Source organism: Bos indicus x Bos taurus, chromosome 29 (assembly GCF_003369695.1).
Source record: "Bos indicus x Bos taurus breed Angus x Brahman F1 hybrid chromosome 29, Bos_hybrid_MaternalHap_v2.0, whole genome shotgun sequence".
Taxonomy (NCBI): domain Eukaryota; kingdom Metazoa; phylum Chordata; class Mammalia; order Artiodactyla; family Bovidae; genus Bos; species Bos indicus x Bos taurus.
In genome coordinates, this window is record NC_040104.1 from 50,152,776 (window position 1) to 50,177,285 (window position 24,510).

The following is a 24,510-nucleotide window of genomic DNA, read 5'->3' on the forward strand; positions in this document are numbered from 1 at the left end:
TATTAAACATATATTTTATACTAAGATTGATGAAAGACATTTCTGTTTTTAGCTGTCATATAGGGTATCACTGATGGTGTCACAGTAAATTTTTAAACTTTTTTCTTTGACAGTAACTAAAAGACCTACCTTCTCTTCAATTTCTGGACTTGAAGATTACATTAGTAGTTATAATGCAGTTTTATAAAAACTGTCCCGCATACTAAAGCATTCTAATATTTTCTTCCTTACACCATCACTTAGGAAAAATCTGTCTGTAAACCTTGGGTTTAAAATGTGATAGTGCAGTAATGTGCTTGATTTCCCAGATAACAAATCTCTGTATTTTCATCTGCATCTAAGCTTATTTCACATGTGCAATAATTTAGAATCTTTGAATAGAATGATAGGATCTTTATAGGAGGTATCATATAAAACTACTTGCATTCTTGGCATATATTTCAGTTATTCCTTCAGCTGCTTTCTCCAGATAAGCACTTTCATTTTGTTCAGTCAGTCTTTTAGCATGTGAGAGTTGCTATCATGTTTTGTTTGAATATCTTGATAAAGTGGTTATACTTGATAGAGTCTGTTGTATGTTATAAAGTTTGTCTTTGACAGAATGATGACATTGACCTGCTATATTCCTATTTAGAGCCAGTTATTCTCTAAATTTTGTGCTACATTTACATTCTGTACACACAAACAAAACTTCATAGGCTTGAAATTCCTAAATTACTCCTGCTCTTCATCCTTTATATTAGTATTAAAAAGTTGTTTTATACTAAGGATGTTTTCATCGGATTTATTCCTTTGTCAATGACTGTACGCAGCACTTGTTAAAATGGATTTTTCATCCTAGAAATATTTTTCTAATCAGATCCACTGTATTGTTTGCTGTAAGATCCAGAAATGTCAGCAGACAAGCAGAACAGATTTCGACCTATATGTCTTGGGTAGAAGATGCAGAAGTAGCATATTTAATCACTTATTGTTTTGTGTATTGCAGATTACAATTCATGGGAAAGGGGTTTTCAGAAACATGTTTTCTAAAAAGTATTTTTGCTTGGGATTTACACTTTTGCAAATTTCACATGTATCTTTTGAGTTCAGCTGGTAAAAATAGAATCTTGCAATTATTTCAACCAGATACTTGTTTAAATTTTTAATTGCATTGACACAAAGTTTCAGCAGATTGTCTTCTTAAAGAAAACAGTTACTTGTAAAACCTTGTTTTGACATTGAGTGGTCAGATTACATGGTAAAGAACCCACCTGCCAATGCAGGAGATGTGAGTTTGATCCTAGGTCGGGAAGATCCCTTGAAGAAAGAAATGACAACCCACTCCAGTATTTTTGCATGGAAAATTCCACAGACAGAGGACCCTAGCAGGCTGCAGTCCAAAAGAGTTGGACACAGCTTAGCAATTGAACAGCTGCAGCAGCAGTCAGATTAAAACTTGTTTGGCATGTCTAATGTTTCTCTGACCCTTTATTGATACTCTTTATATATATCATTATATCTGGACTCAGTCTGTTTATTATATATGTTGTGTGTTTTGAAGTTTTTCCTTCTCTTCAAATTTTGGTTTATCATAGTTGACATTCTGGTTTTTAATTCACCCTCACATGATGTGAAGAATCCCCAAATAACTTTTTTTCTTAAAAACCTCATGGCCTAAATGAAATGTTGCTCCTAAAATTCATTTTAATATTTTACATGTTAATACACTGAATAATTTTATAGAGGTTATAACTTTGATTTAATCTGACCTTTGTTAATAAGGATTTACATAAATATTTATTAGCTCAAAAGGAATATAATATTTTTCATACATTTATTTGGCCATTACACTCTTTGTTTCTTTCTTATTTTTTGGCTGCATTGAGCAGCTTGCAGGATCTTAATTTGCTAACCAGGGATCCAACCACATCCCCTGCATTGGGAGGGCAGAGTCTTAACCAGTGGACTGCCAGAGAAGTCCCTACTCTTTCTTAATTCATTAGCTATCTCTCTATTTATCTCACTACTTGAGAGTTATAAATAATTTTAAATATGTGGTAATAGCTTTTGTGGTTATTGTTTCATTGACTGATAGATTTTTACCATGTAAAATATTTAAGATTTTTACTTAAAGTTATGTTTGAAATGCTTACTTGTATTTGAAAGTGAATGTTTAGGTATAATAGTAAATCCAGGTTATGTTCCATGCCCCACTCCCAACGCACATGCACACATTGAATGTTGCTATGTTAATGAAATAATGGCTCACTGTACAACCACATGATCATTGATTTGCACAAGTTCTAGTAAGCCAGAAATTATGTTAAAGAAGGTGTTTTGATTATTTGGCCTTCCCGAGGTGCAAGCCAAGCAGCAAATTTTGGCTGAAAACCAAAGGCAAATCTTAGTGCTAATGGCTTTCATGACCTTTGACGTTTGTGGTTTCTTAACTATTATTTGTTTACCTTTCAACACTGTTGTTTTAGTAGAATTTCTTAATAAAAGTAGGATGGAGGAATTATTTGGATGAGTATAGTGTACTTTACTTTAAAATGAACAAGTTGTAAAACTGTTTAACAATTCGACTTTTTTCATACATACATGCTGTTGATAATTGTGGGCATTTAAAAATATAACTTGAAAGAATATATGTAGCTGGTTATCATTTAATTTGATATAAATAGAAAAACATGACTTTAGGGTTGTTTTGCTTTTTAGTTACCATTTTGTTTCATACTTTATTTGTCTAAAATGTTATTGGTTGACTGCTAGCCAGATCCTCATTTGGCTGCTGAAGAAGAAGCTAAAAGATTAGAAGAACTACAGAAGCAGGCAGCGCAAGAGAAAATGGAACAGAGTGAGAAGGCACATGCCCGGGGATTCCAAGCAATGAGAAAGATCCATTTGGCTCAAGTAAGCATTCAGTTCTGCTGATGGCCTTACGGATGGCACTGTAGGACTTAACTGACAGGGAACAGTCTCAAAGGACAGAGTCTTGAAGAATGGGAAAACAGCGTCTCTGATTCATGTTATTCCAAGTTTTCCGACTTGCTTTTACCTCCTCGTTTCAAATTCAGGTTGGATGAAACTGTTCTCATTTTTCTTCTAAAATTTGTACTAATGAATATATTAAAAGTTTAATGTATTAATCAGTTTAAAAATAGCCCAAGAAGAAATTAATCACTTTTCTCATTTAGTTATTTGAATTACATTTGTGCTCTGTGGATTTTCAGATTCGATTCGTTAAATATTTACCAAGCACAGGACTTGTTGGCTTTGCAGAATATTGTTCAAAAATAGTCACAATCCTTGCTGTCAAGAAGCATTGAACTTTGTTGCAGAGATGTAAAATATGTATGATGAAAGCTGGCTTTGTAGTTATAGCATTGCATCTGTCATGCTTATTGTTCAATGTTTATTCTTGAAACAGCATAGAAATGATTCCTCTTCTTAGAAGTCTGATTTTCTTTTCTGAATTTGACTAATACATTTGGATTTTTAAACATTCATCTGAAGAATGAGTTTTTATGCACTTCTATGGTAATTAGATGCCACAGAATTAGATGCCTTAGTTTGTATAATTTGAACTGAATTATGACTTAAATTTTTAGTTTTTATCACTAGGACTTGTTGGCTCAGACAGTAAAGAATCTGTCTGCAGTGCCGAAGACCTGGGTTGGATCCCTGAGTCAGGCAGATCTCCTGGAGAAGGGAATGGCTACCCACTCCAGTAATCCTGCCTGGGAAGTCCCATGGAGAGAGACTACAGTCAGGTTATGATTATCGTGATAATCATAACTTACCCCTAGTTTATAAAAGCTAAAAGATGAATTTCATCTAAGTTTTAAACCTACAGGCAAAAAAACATGAAAAGTAATATAAACTGAGCACATTCTTGTATAAATTAGTAGTGTTTAGTGGTTAAGAAAGTGGACTTCACAGTCAGTCTTCCCAGGGTTTTCCTCCCTTCTTCACTACTTAGCTGTTTAATCATAAGCATAGTGTGGAATAACAGGAAATATTTGTTAAGGCACAATCTCCCTGAGTCTTGGTGCTCACTTGAGAATGGTATCTGCTGCTGGCAGCATGGAGAACTGAAAAAAGTACATTGCAGGAGCGGTGGCACCTTAATTAGAGTGTAGCTTTGTGACTGTCCCGAGGAAGAAGACCTGACAGACACGTTTGAAGCTTTGTGGCCTAACCAAAACCATCTTCTCATATTACTTGCCAGCATAATAGAGTTGACCCTTGAAGTGTGTGGGTCAGCTTACACCTGCATATTTTTTCAATGGTAAATACTGTGGTGCTGCACGGTCCATAGTTGGTTGAATCTGTGGATTTGGAAGAACTGCGGATATGGAGGGCCAACTCGTAGTGTCTTGTGGCATTTGATCAAATGGTAAAGGAGGGGATGGAACTACAGCCCCTGTCTTCATGATTTCTCCACTTTTAATTTCCTTCATGATTTCCTCACTATTAATGTTACTATCCAAAGTGTGTGACTCAGTTGTTAATTATTTCTCTTTATTCTTGGAAGAATCAAGAGAAACTAATGAAAGAACTCCAGCAGCTCCAGCAAGAGGACCTGGCACGCAGGAGACTGATGGTAGCACGGATGCCGCCACAACTAGTGGAACTTCCATACAAACGCAGTGAAATGAAAGAAGATTGGCAGAGAGAGCTAGAATTTGCCTTTGAAGACATGTACAATGCAGACAGAAGTAAGATGTTTTCAGTAAACTTTCAAAGTTTACTTTGAAATGTTACTAAATGTCACTAAAATGTTACTTATTAAATGTCTTTGTGGGAAAATACATTTGTCTTGATGAAGCAGTTTTTGTTTTGAAAGGAGTTCTCATTTGAAAGAGGTGCTCCTATTTTAAACTTGAAACTGTGATGAGCTTTAAAATTTTATGTGCAAGTTCTTTTTAGTCATTTTGGAATGGAAACATGTTTGTGCATTTCTTTATTGAGAGGTGAAAGGAAACCTGATTTTGCACCTTGAACCAGAGCCTCTGCCTGCTGTGATTGATCAGATCCAAGACGAAGAACTGGACCTCTCAATGGAACACGAAAGTTTAGGGGAGACTGAAAACATTCCAATGACAGAAGCTGAAACAGCACATTCTAGTGAAGCAGACGGTAAAAACTTCTGACCTGAATATTGCTGTATTTTATAGGAAAAAATGTTCATCATTTGCCAGCAGTTAGGAAAGGCTGGTTTGATTTAACTACTGCTGCTGCTAAGTCGCTTCAGTCGTGTCCGACTCTGTGTGACCCCATAGACGGCCGCCCACCAGGCTCCCCCGTCCCTGGGCTTCTCCAGGCAAGAACACTGGAGTGGGTTGCCATTTCCTTCTCCAATGCATGAAAGTGAAAAGTGAAAGTGACGTCGCTCAGTCGTGTCCGACTCTTAGCGACCCCATGGACTGCAGCCTACCAGGTTCCTCCGCCCATGGGATTTTCCAGGCAAGAGTACTGGAGTGGGGTGCCATTGCCTTCTCTGAATTTAACTACAAACAGTGCCTAATACTAATGGGAGTGATAAGGGGAGGAAACTTCAGATTTCCGTCACTAAAGATCCTTTTCATATACATAGGAGGAATGTTTTATATATATATATATATGTATATGTAGTCTGAAGATTTTTAGGTTACTTAGGTTATTTGATAAACTCAGTTCATTTGAAAGGTCAGCATTTTTTTGTTTTTGCTTTTTAGATTTTGTGCTTCTATGGTGCAATCTCCTGTGCTTCTAGGCACTTCATATGTGAGGATGAACAGCACAAACTTAGGTTTCTTCCAAACTTCATCTCTCTCTCCACCTTCTGAATTTTTTCACTTGCCAGTGTCTAACAGTACATTTTTCATCTTCTCTTGCCTTGTCCTTCTGTCTTCCTCATGTTAATGATGATACCACAGTCTGCAGTAATCCAGGCCAGAGCTATGAGAGGCATCAATACCTCTAAAAAGACAAAGCTGTCTCTCACTACACATCTCCTTAGAGACCAAGTCTTCTTCCTTTTAACTTCTTTTCTCCCCATTCCTAAGAGTATTGCCTTTGTTCAAAACCACTCAGACTTTCTTTTCATCTTCACCATACACTGTGGATAGGTAGTCCTTGGGGGTTCCCATTTTATGTGGATCTCCTCTAAGACTCCTTGGGGTAGGGCTCTAGGCATTATCCCTGTTTCCTGTGTTCACACTGCTGTCCGAACAAAGTATAAGGTTACTACGATTTGGCATAAATTTCAGAAAAATGGGTTCTGGGCTCAATTGCCATGAATTCCCCTTTAAACTTCATTTCTGGCCTCTGCAGAATCTTTCATTTTCTTGCAAACCTTATAGCACATATTTTGAATGCTAGTCTTAACCACAGATTAAGAGATACACATTCTGTCATCATTTATCAAGTGGAATAAGCATCTTCCTGATACATTTTTAAGCTTGCTGCATGCCGATCATTGAAAAATACAGTTGACCCATGAACAAGGGGTTAGGGGTGCCAACCCTCCATACAGTCCAAACTCTGCTTGTAACTTGGGCCTCAGTACCCAGTATATCTGCAGATTCAACCAACCCTGGATCATGTAGTCCTGTGATAACATATTTATTTGAAAATAATCTGCACATAAGTGGAGCCCAGGTGGTGCTAGTGGTTAAAAATCTGCATGTCACTGCAGGAGACGAAACAGATGTGGATTCAGTCCCGGGGTTGGGAAGATCCCCTAGAACATGGTATCCCACTCCACTGTTCTTGCCTGGTCCCATGGACAGAGGAGCCTGGTGGGCTGCAGTCCATAAGGTCGCAAAGAGTCAGACATGACTGCAGTGACCTAGCATGCATGCACGTGCAATTCACATGCATGTTCACGGGTCAGCTGTAATTGAATTTTGGTGTCCTTATTTAAGTTGAAAAAAATTATACCTGGTTATAAAATTGCGTTTAATTGTAAATACTGAGGAAAATACAGTTGTACTTTTGTTTTAACCAGTGGTAGTTGTGGTAACTAAGTGTAAAGATAGAGTAATTTACTTTATTTGTAATAGGTGCTGAATAAATTTTATTTCCTTTTCTTTTAGTTCCCTCAGCAGTGAAGACCCACCAGATTGCTTCAAAAATTCTTTTTAAAAAATTATTAAATAAGATCCGAAGCCAAAAATCTCTCTGGACAATTAAATCCGTGTCTGAAGAGGAGGGTGAAATGATTACAACTGTCAGTGAAGCTGAAAGTAAAGCCCTGACAGTTGAATCAGGAGCAACTGTGAGTGAAGACAGAACATTATCCTCTGGGCAGGAACAAGGTAGTTTTCTCCAGTCTCATACTATAGTACATAAACCCTTTCTAAGTTGTTCAAAGATAAGCTCATTTCTGAAAAATCAAAGAACAGAGGTCAAAAGGAAGAAAAATGTTTCAAAGCCCATAATGCTGCCACTTACAGGCAGTGAGTGTTAGAAACCTTACTGAATCCTCTTCCAGAGCACTTTGAGTGTAGTGAATTATTCATAGATATGTTTCCAAAGACATTGATGAACCAGAACTAGCCTGTTCCTTATGTTGAGATGTACAGGCTGTTTCTAATGTTTCTTATTACTTTTTTGCACTGTAATGAGCATCATTTTAGCAAAGTCTTTGCCTACATCTTTAATTATTTCCATAGGAACAAAGGAAAAGAATTCCCGAATCAAAGGATATGAACACATTAACAGTTTTGAATGTACAGAATTGTGTGTTTATTTTACTTTCCCACCAGAGATTTGGTTTCTTGTTAATTTTTTAAAAAAAATTTTGGTAGATAAATAGGCTATTTAAATATATTCCCAGAAGTTACTAAAGTCAAACCAGTAGTATTTCCTTGAATTACATACTATCAAACAAGAATCATGATATAACTCTTTGATTTGCTTTTTTCTTTGAGTTTTATCTTCTAGATTTTTTTTAAACAAAGTAATTGGATTTATGTGGAAATGTTTTGCTGCCAGCCTTCTTAAAGAAGTGGCTTGTAGTTCCTATTTAAGTCTTTGATTTGATCCTAAGTACAGCAGGAATCCTTCTGAAAATACTTTCTGCACTTGACCTTTTGACACCTCCCTTTCTTGGTTTTCCTACGTCGCTGACTTCTCCGTCATTGTTTTCTTTGCTGCTTATTCTCATCTCAACAACCACTAGTTATTGCCCCAGAACTTGATTCTCACATCTCATCTCTTTGTATTGATACTCCCTAGTTGGTCTCTAAAATGTGATGCCTTTACATTACACTCTGTACGCCAGTGACTTCCAGGTGTGTCTTTCCAGACTTGGCCTCTTCGTTGAACTCCACTTCTTTATTTAAATGTCTATTTGATATTTTCCCTTGGTGGCTCAGGTGGTGAAGAATCCACCTGCAATGCAGGATTGAACCCTGGGTCAGGAAGATCCCCGTGGAGAAGGAAATGGCAACCCACTCCTGTATTCTAGCCTGGAGAATTCCATGGACAAAGGAGCCTGGCAGGCTACAACCCATGGGGTCACAAAGAGTCAAACACAACTAAGCAGCTAACACACACACACTCGTGTATCGAATCACATCTTAAACTTCTCCAGAGCTAAGTTTTTGATATCCCCTCCTGCCCTATACCTGCTTTTCCTATGATCGTATATTTCAGTAAGTGGCAAAAAATTCTCTTGCTTAAGCCAAAAAGCTTGTCATTCTGGTTTGTCTCTTCTGTATTCTACATCCAAATCATCATCAACCTGTTGATCCTATGGTCAAAATATATCCAGAGTCCAGCCATTTCTTACAGCTACCATCCTTGTGTAAGTAACATTCATTCTCTAGTGTAGATTCTTGCCTATACTAACCTCCTCTCTATGCATAGCTTTTGCACCTTCCTGCAGTAATCTTTTTCCAGAGTCATCTTGTTAAAACATGTCAGCTACGTCATTCCTTTGGGGGAAACCCTCCAACAACTACCCATTTCCTTCAGGAAAACTGTTTTTCTTACAGTGGCATCAGATCTCCCCACACACCCCTCCCCACTACTTCCCTTACTCACTGTTGCTCTGACTTCATTTTTTCCCCAACCACTGCACTGTAGGCACTGGCTTCCTGGCTGATTTTCCAACACAGCAAATATAAATCATATGGTCTTTGAAAGTGCTGGTTTTGGGTAGGGAGGGGGATGCCCTTGGGTATATTTATGGCTTACTCTGTCACTTCTTTCAAATACTTGCTCAGATACCACTTTCTCAATAAAGCCTTCTCAGCCACGCTATGTAAAATGTCAAATTTCTATACCTTCCCCCAGCCCCATAATCCTCACTCCCTGTCACCTCTGCTCCATGGCTCTTAGCATCTGATGGACCATAAATTTTCTTTCTTGCTCATTTGCTTCTTGTCTTGACACCTACCCCTCTCCACCTTGCTCATCCTCCAGTCCTGGAATGTAGGACTTGATTCTGTTCATTGCTATATCCCCAGAGTCTAGACTAGTGCTCAGTTCATATTTATTAACTTAATTGACCTGGTTAAAGCAAAGAGAGTTAAGTTTGGAAGTCAGACATGTGATATTCAAGCACATGGGCATGGAAGAGCTCTTAGTGGAAAGAATTCAATGAGAAAAGGGCTTATAAGACATCTGAGGAACTTGGGCATTTAGAAGATGTCTAGAGAAGGGGCAAGTAGTAAAAAGGAGTGAGAAGTAGGAGAGAGAATATGGCATTGGCATTTAATACAAGGCGACACTTTCATCTTTAATCCATAACCAAGTAATTTTGGAAAAGGGCCTGGGTAGTAATCTTTCTCTAGCCTCATTTGACTGTGTTCTTCCCCTTATCTGAACCAAGTTTTTTTTGTTTTTTTTTTTTTTTAATCCTCATAGGGTCCTTAATGCCTGCTGACCTGTCTGGAAAGGTTTCCTGTCCATCTCACACTCTTTACCTGGTTGATTCTTCCTTACCTTTCAAATGTCCACTTAAGTGCCATTTCCTAAGGGAAATCTCATCTGAGCTCCTAGTCTGATTCAGATTTGTCTGAAATACTCTCTTGTATAGCCCCTCTTTTTTTGTTTCTTATATAGTACTTAGCACTGTTTCTAATTTTATAATTTTTTTCTAAGATGATTATATAACGTTTTGCTCCCACCTGCCCCATAAAACCCACTTTGAGGCCTTTCCTTCCTGACCAGGTACATGTGCGTGCAGCACGTACGTAGGTGCTGCATGCATGTGTGGGTGATACTCTGTGCAGTTTCTGGCTACCCTGATATGATCAGTGTATACTGCTTTAACTTAACTTTCTGCTCTGGTTTCATAAATAATAAAAATCCTAAAATCTAAGTATGTTGAAGATACATTTAAATTTCTTCAGCTTTTTTCTTTTTACACTTTGGTACCTTACTTCCTCTATTCTTTTTATGCTTTCCTATTGTGTTTGAAACTGTTGTAAGCCTGTCTTTTAAGTCAGTTGTCTTTCATCTTTTCCTTTTTGTTTACAATTTTAGTCTTACATCTTCTTGTATCTTCTGTATTTTCTTTTTGTGTTTGACTTGAATTTATCAGATAAAATATGTGATCATCTGGAAGGTGGCTGGATCTTAACTAAATAAGACATTCAGGTGGACCAGTGATAATCTGAATGTAGATTTTTGTTACATTGTTCAGATTTAATTTTGACAGTGATATTATGTTAATAATGTGTCTGTTACAGTTGTTGAAAGTGACATGCTAACAATTGACTCTGGACCACTTACTAGTGAAGATAAACCACTTTCATTTAGTACTGACTCTGAAAAGGAACAAGGTATTTCTTTTTCACATTCTTAAGCGAACTTAATTCATTACATCTTTTTCCTAATAAAATTACATGTAATAAATGAACAAAGGACATTACAGTTGTATTAAATTAGTGAAACTAATTTTTGCTTTGGGAATTCTCTTAGAAATGAAAACCACTCAGCCTCTCATAGCTCCAAGTTCAATTCTACTTCATCCTCAGGAAGAAGCAGTCAGAGTTAGAATGGCAGCGAGGCAGAAACAGGTAATTTGAAATTTTTATTTTTAAAGGTTTCTTTCTTCCCCTGGGTACTATAGTTTTGTTTGACCATTGAGATTTGTCTTAAAATCCAGCTACTTTTGATACCATTTCTTCTACCTTACACATTCATTTGATAAAGGCAGAGATTGTCTTTTTTAAAAGTCAATTTACCCTACATAGTTTCTTGTACAATGCCTTATATATAGTAAGTACTCAATAAATATTTGTTGAATAACTGAGTCCCTGTCATGATATTAAACATTTGGACTTTGTGATCCCAACAGTTTTTTTGAAAGGCTGTTTTTCAAAGAAAAAATTTTAATTCAGCTTCTACAACTGTAATATTGGGCCCTTCTACTTTAATGAAAAATTTTTCTTAATACAAATTAACTTGATAGAGGCTAATTGTTACTAAACCAATCAGTTTATAGTCATAGCTTTTATAAAAAATACATCTGAGGGTTGATAATCTTATGAGCCATTGTTTTTTCTCAGATAAATGCTTTCTAATCTGTGTTGTAAAGCAGTATTGTCTAATAGATTCTTCTACAGTAATGGAAATATTCCATATCTGTGTCAAGTATGGTAACTGTTAGCTATGTGGGCTGTTGAATATGAGTAGAGCAGCTGAAAAAAACTGAATTTTAAATTTTGTTTTGGATTGCTCTAAGTTTTAATAGTCACATGTAGCTAGTGACTACCATATTGAAGGAAGGTAAAGACAGGAACTCAGCTATAGTCACTCTTGCTTGATGAGGAATAGGTAGTATCAGATTGAGACATTTTTAATTTTGAAAATTAGATCATTTCTAGCAGAAGTGTGCCGCTTAATAAAGCTTCACATAGATTCCCTTTTCTGTTCATTCCTTGTTTCTTATGTATATTTCAAGGACTAGAAGGTGTTGGATTTAGCAGGCAACCAGTTAGACTAGTCCTTGTCCTCATGAATCGTAGTTACTTTAACATAGATGTTTTTATTTCTTGGATTTGTGTGTGTGTGTGTGTTGGTATAATTTTAGAGTTTATCATGCCTCTGCCATTGTCTTCCCATCTGTTTCATGCCTGACAGTAAAGACTGAATGTTGTTCACTATACTGTTATTTAACTTGTAGATAACTGCACCCTTTTACGAGTATGCCTAAGAAATCAAAGTGTTGTGGGAGGTCTTGATATTTAATTTCTTAGGCATTATCCTTACCGAAAACAGGATAAGAGCTAAAGATGTGAACACAGAATTTGCTACTTCTCTGGAGGTGGTGCTTCAGTGGTGGTCAAGGTTTCCCTGTGCTCCCAGGAAATAGAAATAGTTAATATGTTTATTTTTAGTTCTCTCCCTTCTCCTTTCCCCTTTCTCCATCTCACTCCTTTCCTTCCTCTGGCAGTGGCAGGAACAGATAAAATATCACCACTTTCTTCTTGGAGAGTTGGTACTCTTGGGGATGAGACCTATTACTTTTCATTGTAATGCATGTAAACTTTGGTATGAGTTTGTTGTTAATAGATCAGTAGTATTTTTGTTACTTAGATAATGGAAATAGAAGAACAGAAGCAAAAGCAGTTGGAATTGCTTGAACAGATTGAACAACAGAAGTTAAGATTAGAAACTGATTGCTTCAGAGCTCAGCTGGAAGAAGAAAAAAGAAAAAAAACTCAACAGACTGGGGTAGGATGCAGGAAATCTCATCCCTGTGTAGACTGTTGGAGGATAAGAACAATCAATCTTAGTGTTCAGAAAAGTAAAACACCTTTCTAATTTGTGTTTGATTATCTTTTTTTAAAGTATATATGTATATGATTATACAAACCTGATTGATATATATATATATGTGTATAAGTAAGTTTATACAGACCTGATGACTCTCATCTTTCAGTTTCTAGACAGTGCTAATACAATGACCGTGACTTGTATGTAATAGGTATGTTGAGCTCTTGAACTTCCTTGACACTAAACGAGAGTGACAGATTACTTCATTTCTCAACAATGGAAGTGCCAGTCTCTTTTAAGAAAAAAAAAAAAAGGCTATATGGAAGTTTACAATTATAGAACTTCAGTTTATGTAAAATACTCTAGTACTTGTTTCTGTATTTGCCTTTTGATTAGTAGCTTTGTCTTTTACTAGGTCAGCACTGCTCCAACATCATACACCATATGTTCTGATGAAGATAGGCACAGGCAGATGATTCATATTTATCAGCAACAGCTATTACAGCAAAACAGGTATTAATTAGGGTACAGTTTTTATGTGATATTGTGTGGCTACATTTTCAGGGTTTATTATTTGGTGTATATGAAGATCTTACCAGGATTCCCTTTAGAATTATGACGTGTAGATTTCTCAAAGAGCAATGTTAATAGCATTGTTCCATTTCTGCCTTGATTATGGCCATCCCTAGATTGAATGTAATGTATAAACACTTGAGAATGTAGGTTGTTTTTGTTTTCATCAAAAAAGAGTAACATTTGTTTGTTTTGGGTAGGTTTCACAAGCAGTCTGTTGAAACAGCCAGGAAGCGATTACTTGAATATCAGACAATGTTAAGAGGAAAGTACCCATCCATGTCAGCTACGCCAGTGATACCTGATTCTGTTACATCAGTGCCACCACCAAAATCTGAAAGACCCAGCGTTCCATTAGAACATGAGGATCAAGGTCAGAGACCCAAACTGAGTCCTGACAAACAACCTGTACAGATCTCCAAATTAGAGCAAGATTCTCAGGTTTCAAGACAGAGTCGCTTTCCACAAAGACAGGTAGAAACAACTGAAGCATTAGTCACTTCAGATGTTTTAGCCAAGCAAGCTTTGGAATCAGAAGAACACCAAAAGCAACTCTCACAGACTGAAGTACAACAGAGAGACTACAAATTGGTCGCTAAAGATTCTCAAATGCTTTCAAGGGCTTTATCACATGATAAGCCACTGACAGTACAGGATGCTAGAGAAAGAGCTGAAACATCTGGGGCAACAGCTTTTCAAAGTTTAGACTCCCAGCAAGTGTTCTCAGAGAACAATGAAAGTGTATCTTCTAAGTTAATTGAACCATCTTCATTCTTACCATTGGTAGCTGAGCATTCTTTTAGTTCTCTGCCTACTAAAGTCGAGTCTGGAGAAATCCAGCAGCCCTCTTCAACTGCGAGCAAAGGTGTAGTTTCTGTAAGCCACTCTGTAGCTGGCCAAATGCAGGATAAGTCTTTGCCATTCTCAGAAAATATCATAGCCCAGCAAAGTAATTTGAAGGCTCTCCAAGAACAGTTAGACCTACGGAAGGAAGTTCTTCGGACAAGACAGGAAGCTCAGGAACAATTGCTTTTGTGTAAACAGAAAGAGTTGGAAGGGCAAACTGGCCTTTCTGTATTCCTTCCTTTAGTACCTCTGAATTCATTTGCTTCACTGCCTTCAGCCCAAGCTGAGTCAAGGAGAATCCAGGAATCTTCTCCAACCAAGAAAGAGACTGGTGTTTCCTCAGGCCATCCTGGGGTCCCACAACTTCAGGATAGGCTTAATTTAAAATTTTTCCAAGAACAGTTAAAAACGCAGAGGGACAGCCTTCAGGCTAGGCGGGAAGCCCAGGAAGTATTATGTGTGCATAAACAGAATGAGTTGGATGGGAGAGTATGGGCTGAACAGACTGGGTCCTCTTCTCTCCCACCTCAAGTAGCTCAGCATACATTTACTTCACTGCCTTCTGCTGGTCCTCAGTCTGGAAAAATCCAGGACCAGTATTCATCTAAGACTGAGAAGGAGCATTTCTCAATCCAGACTGAAATGCCCACATCTCAGGATGGGTCTTTAGGTTTCCCACAACAGTTCCAACCTTTGCACGATTGTTTGAAGTTGCTCCAAGAGCAGCTGATTACACAGAGGGATGCTCTCCAGGCCAGGCATGAAGCCCAAGTGGAATTACTTTCACGTAAACAAAGGGATTTGGAAGACGCTAAGTCTGTGCAGATGAGTTCTTCGTTCCTGCCAGTGGTCACTCAACATTCACTTGCTTCACAAGTTTCAGCTAAAACTGAGCCTAGGAGAATTCAGAACTTTTATTTCTCTGAGAGGGATAGTGTTATTCCCTCAAATAATTTGGTAATGCCAGCATCTCAGGATGCGTCTCTTAGTTTTCCACAGTATAGTCTGCCACGGCAGGAAAATTTAACAGCACTCCACAATCAGTCACACGTTCAGAGGGTAATACTTGGCGATAAACAAGAAACTCAGGAATTTGTACACAAACAAAGTGAATTAGAAAAAATTTTCCCTTCTGAACAGACTGGCACTTCTTTGTCTCAGGGAGCTGAATCTGAAAGATGCCAGGAATACATGTCATTCAGGAGTGACAGTACTTTTCCCTTGAGCCACTGGAAGATCCCAAGATCTCAGGAAAGACTTCTGGGATTTTCACGACATACACAACCTCTGCAAGGTAATTTGGAAGGACAGCAAGAACAGTTAGACAGAGAAGAGGAGGCCCTTCAGTTCAGCCAGAGATCCCAAGGGAATGTATCTTCTGGACAGATTTGCCCCTCGTTCACACCCCGGTTAGGGCAGCTCTCTCTTACTTCATTGCCTTCTGCTGAATCTCGGGAACCTCTTTCAGCAGAGAGTGAGAGTAGAACTCCTTCAAGCCGTTTTCACATCCCGGTGTTGCAGGATAGACTTTGGAAGTTATCACAGCTTATACAGCCTCAGCAAGATAACCTGAAGTCACTCCAAGAACAGTTAGCTACACAGAGGGAAGCCATCATTCAGTCTAGGCAGGAAGCTCAGCAAGAATTTCTTTTGCACAAACAGGGTGAGTGGAAGGGAAGAGTGTCTCCAGAGCAGGTTGGCACCTCCTCCTTCCTACCCCAAGTCATACAGCCTCTTGCTCCATTACCTCCTAGTAAAGCTGGTAGAATCCAAGAACCTTGTTCAACTAAGAGTGATAATATAGTCTCCTCAGGTCATTCTGAGATACCAAGGTTGCCTGATAGACTTTTAGGTTTACCACAGCCTGTTTTGCCTCAACAAGATTATCCAGTCACATTTCAACAAGAACATTTGTATGCCCAGACAAACCCCCTTCCATGTAGCGAGAAAATCCAAAGAGAGTTGGTTTTGCCCAGACAATATACACTTGAGGGAAAGTCACCTAAGCATTTTGTCCAACCTCACCATGGTGATTTAAAGGCCTATCAACGGCAGTTAGATATACAGAGGGAAGTCCAAGAAGAATTCCTTTTGCAAACACTAAGTAAATTGGAAAAAGGGGTCTCAGCTGAGCAGACCACCACCTCTTCATCCTTATCCCACGTAGCACTGCCTGTTGCTGACTCTAAAGGAATGCCAAAGTGTTTTCCAGCCAGAAGTGACCTTGCTGTTTCCTCAAGTCATCCTGAGATTCTTAGACCTCAGGAGAGGCCTTTGCATTTATCCCAGGCTGTTTTGCCTCAGCAAGACCATGTGTCCACACAGTTGGGCCTTCAGGGTGAAGTGCTACGTTTTAGTGAAAAGGCCCAGGAAGAACTGCTAAGAGGCAATCACACAAAACTGATTGAAGGTGATGCTTCTGGGCAGCCTGTGCCCTCTTTGTTTCTACCCAAGGAAAGAGAACATTCGTTTATTCCACTACCTTTTGCTGAGGTAAAATCTCAAAACATACGTGAATTGTATTCAGCCAAGATTGAATGTGCAGCTCCCTCTAGTGCTTCTGTGAGCCCAAGACTTCAAGATAGAATTTTGAGTTTTTCACAACCCATCTTTGCTCAGCAAGATAACTGGGGACTTCAGAAGCAGTTGGAGCTACAAAAAGAAGTTCTGCCTTTTAGTCAGAAAGCCCAAGAAGTATTGCTTGTACCAACACAGACAGCCTTGCAGCAACAGACACACAAACATCGGGAGACTCTGAAGGATTTCTTCAAAGACAGCCAGGTATGTATTAAACTTGAATATCTAAGAATGAAACATCACCAGTAACCCGATGACTCAGGTAACTCAGCCAAACTACTTATTTTACTCCTAGGCTGAAATAATAAGTTATTAGTTATTGAGAATAAGTGGTTTGAACTTAACTGTGCTTTAATTTTCTACCTTAAATAACATGGGATTTAAAACATAAAAATTCATCTGCCTTGCATGGTGTTTATGAGGTTAATAGTTATTTGAAGCCCAACTAATTTCAGCCAGTAGTTTGATACAACCAAATGCAAACATCATTAAAAATGTAGGCCGTGTTTTGAAGTTTTGTCATAAAGAGTTTTGAGCTTACCACAAGATTAAATTGTAAAATAACTAGTTAGCAGAATTTCTCTTAGGCAAATAGCAGACTTTGCTTTCTCTAGAGCATTTTGTTGACATTTGTATAGAATCAAAATGAGTACCATCTTTTTCTTTAAGTGACAGTACTAACACCTGGTATAAAAGTGGTGTGATTTTAGGCTCATGGACATTTGGACCTGCTGCTGTGACTGAATTGTTGAGAGGACTCTGGTTTCTATTCATAGTTTCTCTATATGGGAGACAGGGTATCTCCCTATATATGAATGTGTCTATTGTATTTTAAAAGACTGTTTCCTAAATTTATGAGTTAGCCTGAACAGAATTCTATAGTTCTTTTGATGCTCAGGAGAAGTTTGAATTCATGAGAATGTGAGGTCTAGGGATACTCAAATCTAATCTTGAAAGGTGCAGTGGAGGCTGTTTTTGAGGTTCCAGGCTGTGACTGGTGGTTCTTTTCAGTGGAATTACTACCCTTTCAATATTAGAAGTACTTCTAATTTTTTTTTAATCTATAGATAAATTTGTAATAATGTAGTTGGAGCTGTTTGTTTGCTTGAGGTACTAATTGAAGGAGTTACAAATCTAATAACTTCTTCACATGACCCTTCATCCTGTGTCATCCCCACCCTCATCTATCTACTTTTTCAGGAAAGTAAGCCCACAGTTGAAAATGATTTTGAAACCCAGAAGCTCCAAGAATGGCTTCCTCATCTCCACGATCAAAAAAACATTGGTCCTGCAGACAGGAGCAACTGTGATGATTATCAGCTCCTTTCAGAAGGTAGTAATGCCAAGCAAAGTGGCAAGATACTAATAATTGCATTCTGTTGTACTCATTATCCTGATGATGATTCTTTGCTTTCACCTCCTGCACTTGCTAATTGAAGAAGTTCATTGGGTTAACAGATCTGTATTGTGCCTGACTTTGTCTTTTGACTTGATAGGTGTGCATCAGGACAAAGAACTGGGTAGGAAATCCTCAAAACCACCTGTAGCAAAAATAAGAGGTGGATTGGACTTGAACCAACATGAACTTAGTGCCATACAAGAGGTAGAATCACCAACAAGTGGCAGAACTTCTATACTAGGTAAAAAGTTGGTTTGATAAAATGATTTTTTAATAGTTTGCTAGTTTTCTATAGTTATTTCAGGATGCTAAATATTTTGTGGCTGTTGAAGAAACGTAGACCGTGAGTACTCATGAAGGGGAAAAAGTGGTTTATATAAACTATTTTAAACGTGGACTTAAAGAAATACATCATTAGGTAACTAAATTCTTTATATATGGGAGAAAGCAATTTATTGTAGACAAAAATTCTTTGTTCTCCTTATTCTGACATTCTTGCTTCCCTCTGCTGCTGCTAGGTTGCTTCAGTTTGTGTCTGACTCTGTGCAACCCCATATATGGCAGCCCACCAGGCTCCGCCGTCCCTGGGATTCTCCAGGCAAGCACACTGGAGTGGGTTGCCATTTCCTTCTCTGGTTCCTTCCTAAACCGGTTTCTTTAGGACATAACTCTTTTTTCTTTTTTTTTTTTCTCTCTCTCTTTTCCCGTGCTGCTGTTTCACCTCAGTACCTTCACTGCTCTTTTCCTGTATCTTTCACAGGATAATTATGGTGCTTAAAATCCTGGCTCTAAGAACATGTATATTTCTTTTCTGTGCTTCTTCAGAGATCCAGTTATCTGGAAAAATTTCTTCTGGTGATCCTTAATAAAAGCTTTATTTTCATTTTATAATTGTTTTTAGATTTTATACTCAACCAGATAGTTTTATTGATCAAATTTATCAAAGCAGACTCTTTGAAGGGGGAAAATAAGCTTTGTTAATAGAAGGGTGCATGGAAGTTTACTATTGATACTAGCTATTTAGGTCTTGTGAAAGTTGCTCAGTCATGTCTGACTCTTTGCAACCCCATGGACTGTATAGTCCCTGAAATTCTCCAGGCCAGAATACTGGAGTGGGTAGCCTTTCCCTTCTCCAGGGGATTTTCCCAACCCAGGGATTGAACCCAGGTCTCCTCCATTGCAGGCAGATTCTTTACCAGCTGAGCCACAAGGGAAGCCCATTTAGGTCTTAGGCCATAAAATATTGTACTTTTGTTTCTGGCTAAAAGAGTTTAAGAAGGTAGAGATTCTGAATAACTCTTGAGTCATTCCACATTTTGTTTTCTTCTTAATGTCTTATGGAAATTATAACATAAAGTAAGTATTCTGTTCATTACTAGGCTTTGGAAGTTTTGCTTCATTTTGCACTATCTGGTAAACAAAACTATTCAGGAATAGAATGGTGATTGCCCTGATTCAGATTGAGCATTGGGAATTTCTCACCATTGATTCCTGTAAATTAATGAGTTGTGTTTGAGATTGCAAAAATGTCCTCTTGCTTAGAAGGGAATGCTATATATTCCTTCACCTACACCTCCTTATCCTTTAGCCCTTTTTCAATGAAAAGTACCCGATGTAAGTCTTAACAGTTTCCTTGTCTGTACCTCTCCAACACCCAACAGATTACCAGCTCTTTTCAGTTCTAGATGATCCACTCTGTTTCCATTCCCACTACCGTTTCTAGTTGATTCACTTGTTTCCATTCCCACTACTACCCTTTTAATTCAGGCTGTCATTTCTTTCTTTTTTTTTTTTAATTTATTATTTTTTTAATTTAAATTTATTTATTTTAATTAGAGGCTAATTACTTTACAATATTGTATTGGTTTTGCCATACATCAACATGAATCCGCCACAGGTGTACATGTGTTCCCAATCCTGAACCCCGCTCCCACCTCCCTCCCCATACCATCCCTCTGGGTCATCCCAGTGCACCAGCCCCAAGCATCCTGTATCCTGCATCGAACCTGGACTGGCGATTCATTTCTTGTATGATATTACACATGTTTCAATGCCATTCTCCCAAATCATCCCCCCTCCCTCTCCCACAGAGTCCAAAAGACTGATCTATACATCTGTGTCTCTTTTGCTGTCTCGCATACAGGGTTATTATTACCACCTTTCTAAATTCCATACATATGCCTTAGTATCCTGTATTGGTGTTTTTCTTTCTGGCTTACTTCACTCTGTATAATCAGCTCCAGTTTCGTCCACCTCATTAGCAATGATTCAAATGTATTCTTTTTAATGGCTGAGTAATACTCCATTGTGTCTATGAACCATAGCTTTCTTATCCATTCATCTGCTGATGGACACCTAGGTTGCTTCCATGTCCTGGCTATTATAAACAGTGCTGCAGTGAACATTGGGGTACACGTGTCTCTTTCAATTCTGGTTTCCTTGGTGTGTATGCCCAGCAGTGGGATTGCTGGGTCGTATGGCAGTTCTATTTCCAGTTTTTTAAGTAATCTCCACACTGTTCTCCATAGTGGCTGTACTAGTTTGCATTCCCACCAACAGTGTAAGAGGGTTCCCTTTTCTCCACGTCCTCTCCGGCACTTATTGCTTGTAGACTTTTGGATCGCAGCCATTCTGACTGGCGTGAAATGGTACCTTATAGTGGTTTTGATTTGCATTTTTCTAATAATGAGTGATGTTGAGCATCTTTTCATGTGTTTGTTAGCCATCTGTATGTCTTCTTTGGAGAAATGTCTGTTTAGTTCTTTGGCCCATTTTTTGATTGGGTCATTTGTTTTTCTGGAATTGAGCTATAGGAGTTGCTTGTATATTTTTGAGATTAGTTGTTTGTCAGTTGCTTCATTTGCTATTATTTTCTCCGATTCTGAAGGCTGTCTTTTCACCTTGCTTATAGTTACAAACCCCCATGTCTCCCTGTTTCCAGCCTAGCATTACTTTCATTCATTTTTCCATGGTGTACTCAGAGTAATTTGCCTCTATTGCCCTGTGTTTAAAACTCTTTGGTAGTTTCCCCTTGACTGGAGGGTAAGTCTAAACTAAGTCTTAAGTCCCCAACTTCATCCACCAGGGCCTTCATGATCTTGCTCTCTCCCTTCAGGGTTGAGTTTGGTGCCACTTTGTGGCATAAACTTTGCCTGGACTATCATGTGTCCTTCTCGTGTGCTCTTTGGGAGCTTTCGTCATAGCCTTTATCACACTTCTTTGGGCAGTAATTTAATCACATAATTAAAGGCAACTAGTGCTAAAAGATTACAGCATGAAACAGTATTTCTTCTTGCCCCTACACACCCCTCACCCCTTAATCCTACTCACCAGACACAGTCACTTTTCAAGCCTCCTTCGTGCTTCTTCTTGTATTTGCTTCTGTAGTTGGCAGTGGATTTTAGTAAAAACTAAGCCAAATACTAAACACCACTAAAATAATTTCAGATCACATCATTTTCTCTATTTGTGGGAACACCTTTTAGTTGGAAATTGAATGATACATTCTTTTTTTTTTAATTGAAAGATAATTGCTTTACAGAATTTTGTTGTTTTCTGTCAAACCTCAACCTGAATCAGCCATAGGCACACATATATCCCCTCCCCTGAACTTCCCCCCACCTTCCCCCACATCCCACGCCTCCAGGTTGACACAGAGCCCCTGTTTGTTTCTTAGCCATACAGCAAATTCCTGTTGGCCATCCACCCCACATATGGTAATGTAAGTTTCCATATTTCTCTTTGCATACATCTCACCCTCTCCTCCCCTCTCCCCATGTCCATAAGTCTATTCTCTATGTCTGTTTCTCCATTGCTGCCCTATAAGTAAATTCTTCAGTACCATTTTTCTAGATTCCGTATATATGCATTAGAATACGATATTTATCTTTCTCTTTCTGACTTACTTCACTCTGTATAATAGGTTCTAGGTTCATCCGTGTCATTAGAACTGACCCGAAGGCATTCCTTTTTATGGCTGAGTAATATTCCATTGTGTATATGTACCACAACTTCTTTATCCATTCATCTGTTGATGGACAACTAGGTTGCTTCCATGTTCTAGCTATTGAAAATAGTGCTGCCATGAAAAATGGGATACATACGTCTTTTTAAATTTTGGTTTCCTCAGGGTATATGCCTAGGAGTGGGATTGCTGGGTCATTGGCAGTTTTATTCCTTGTTCTTTAAGGAATCTCCATACTGTCTTCCATAATGACTGTACAATTTAATCCCCACCAACAGTGCAAGAGCATTCCCTTTTCTCCACACCCTCTCCAACATTTATTGTTTGTAGACTTTTTGATGATGGCCATTCTGCCTGGTGTGAGGTGGTATCTTCTTGTTTTAATTTGCATTTCTCTAATAATGAGTGATATTGAGCATCTTTTCATGTGTTTGTTAGCCATCTGTATGTCTTCTTTGGAGAAATTTCTGTTTAGGTCTTTTTCCCACTTTTTGATTGGGTTATTTGTTTTTCTGGTAGTGAGTTATATGAGCTGCTTGTATATTTTGGAAATTAATCCTTTGTCAGTTGTTTCATTTGTTGTTAATTTCTCCCATTCTGAGGGTTGTCTTTTCACTTTGCCTATAGTTTCCTTTGCTGTGCAAAAGCTTTTAAGTTTAATCAGGTCCCACTTGTTTACTTTTGTTTTTATTTCCATTACTCTAGGAGATGGGTTGGTCATAGAGGATCTTGCTTTGATTTATGTCACCAAGTGCTCTGCCTATGTTTTCCTGTAAGAGTTTTACAGTTTCTGGTCTTACATTTAGGTCTTTAATCCATTTTGAGTTTATCTTTGTGTATGGTGTAGGAAGTGTTCTAATTTCATTCTTTTATATGTAGCTGTCCAGTTTTCCAGGCACCATTTATTGAAGAGGCTGTCTTTGCCCCATTGTATATTCTTGTCTCCTTTGTCAAATATAAGGTACCCATAGGTTCATGGGTTTATTTCTGGGCTTTCTATCTTTTTCCGTTGGTCTATGTTTCTGTTTTTGGGCCAGTACCATACTGTCTTGATAACTGTAGCTTTGTAGTATAACCTGAAGTCAGGAAGGTTGGATCCTTTAGCTCCATTCATCTTTCTCAAGACTGCTTTGTCTCTTCAGGGCCTTTTGTGTTTCCATATGAATTGTGAAATTTTCTGTTCTAGTTCTGTGGAAAATGCCATTGGTAATTTGATAGGGAGTGCATTGAATCTATAGATTGTATTTGGTAGTATAGTCATTTTCACAACATAGATTCTTCCTACCCAGGAACATGGAATATCTCTCCATCTGTTTATGCCATCTTTGAAATCTTTCATTAGTGTCTTATAATTTTCTGTGTACATTTCTTTTGTCTCCTTAGGTAAGTTTATTCCTAGATATTTAATTCTTTTGTTGCAGTGGTGAATGGGATTGATTCCTTAGTTTCTCTTACTGATTTTTCATTGTTAGTATATAGAAATGCAAGTGATTTCTGTGTATTGATTTTGTATCCTGAAACTTTGCTAAATTCACTGATTAGCTCTAGTAATTTTCTGATAATATCTTTAGGGTTTTCTATGTACAATATCATGTCATCTGCAGACTGAGAACTTTACTTCTTCTTTTCCAATCTGGATTCATTTTAATTCTTTTTCTTCTCCGATTGCTGTAGCTAGGACTTCCAGAACTATGTTGAACAATAGTGGGGAAAGTGGGCACCCTTGTCTTGTTCCTGATAGGGGGCATGCTTTCAGTTTTTCACCATTGAGATGAATGATACATTCTTGACAAGGCTATTATTGCCTCCAAAAGGGGTGAAAATTGGTTTTGGGGGAGATGAAAAAGTCTTACTTTTTATGTATCAAAGTACAAATGTACATAAAGTGATATATGGTATAATTATTTACTTAATCTTCTCTTTTTGGTTAATATGTCTCTACTTTTATTTGTAGATAATGCATGTATTTGTAAAAATAGTTTCATATGTTATTTTTCACCTTTTGTAGTTTCATACTTTGTGAATACTATGCCTTGTCTTTGAAAACAGAGTTTCTGAAACTGTCTTTGAAGGACCAGGGTGTTCTCCAATCCTTTCAGACCAATATTTTGTTAAATTACAGACCATGTAGTTGAATGTCAAAGCAATGTTATCCTGGTATTAAAGTTTCCAAATGCTTACTCTTCCCCCACAAAAAAAGATATACAGGATATATATAGTTATTAAATTTCATAGAGTTGGGAAGCCATTAGGGGAAAAGTCTTTAAAAGGCTCCTTAGGTGGGTGATGATAAAGTTGAGAAAATCTGAGCTAAATTTCTTCTCTGTAGTTTATTTATTTTGGCTTTACCTTTTAGGAGCATTGTCTCAGCTTTTTCTTCTAACATTCTTAGAAATTTTTATTTTGGCTCTCAAAGTATAGTTTCTAAAAGCTTGTCCTCTTTTCTGAT

The 24,510-nt window shown here is 37.9% G+C and overlaps 1 protein-coding gene across 9 annotated transcripts in view; it reads left to right on the forward strand.

Moving 5' to 3' along the window:
* CEP295 (centrosomal protein 295) overlaps positions 1-24,510 on the forward strand; it is a 53,480-nt gene that overhangs the window by 12,541 nt on the left and 16,429 nt on the right. For 6 of the 9 annotated variants that reach the window (XR_003509341.1, XM_027531656.1, XM_027531657.1 and 3 more), the window contains exons 7-17: positions 2,755-2,895; positions 4,520-4,703; positions 4,957-5,124; positions 7,065-7,286; positions 10,671-10,763; positions 10,903-11,000; positions 12,523-12,660; positions 13,118-13,215; positions 13,476-16,902; positions 17,899-18,031; positions 18,195-18,338. Coding sequence is in view for 8 of the 9 variants with exons in the window: in XM_027531656.1 (XP_027387457.1) it covers positions 2,755-2,895; positions 4,520-4,703; positions 4,957-5,124; positions 7,065-7,286; positions 10,671-10,763; positions 10,903-11,000; positions 12,523-12,660; positions 13,118-13,215; positions 13,476-16,902; positions 17,899-18,031; positions 18,195-18,338 (4,846 nt within the window). In the remaining variant the exon portion in view is untranslated. The other 3 variants (XM_027531662.1, XM_027531663.1, XM_027531658.1) reach the window with 3 other exon arrangements.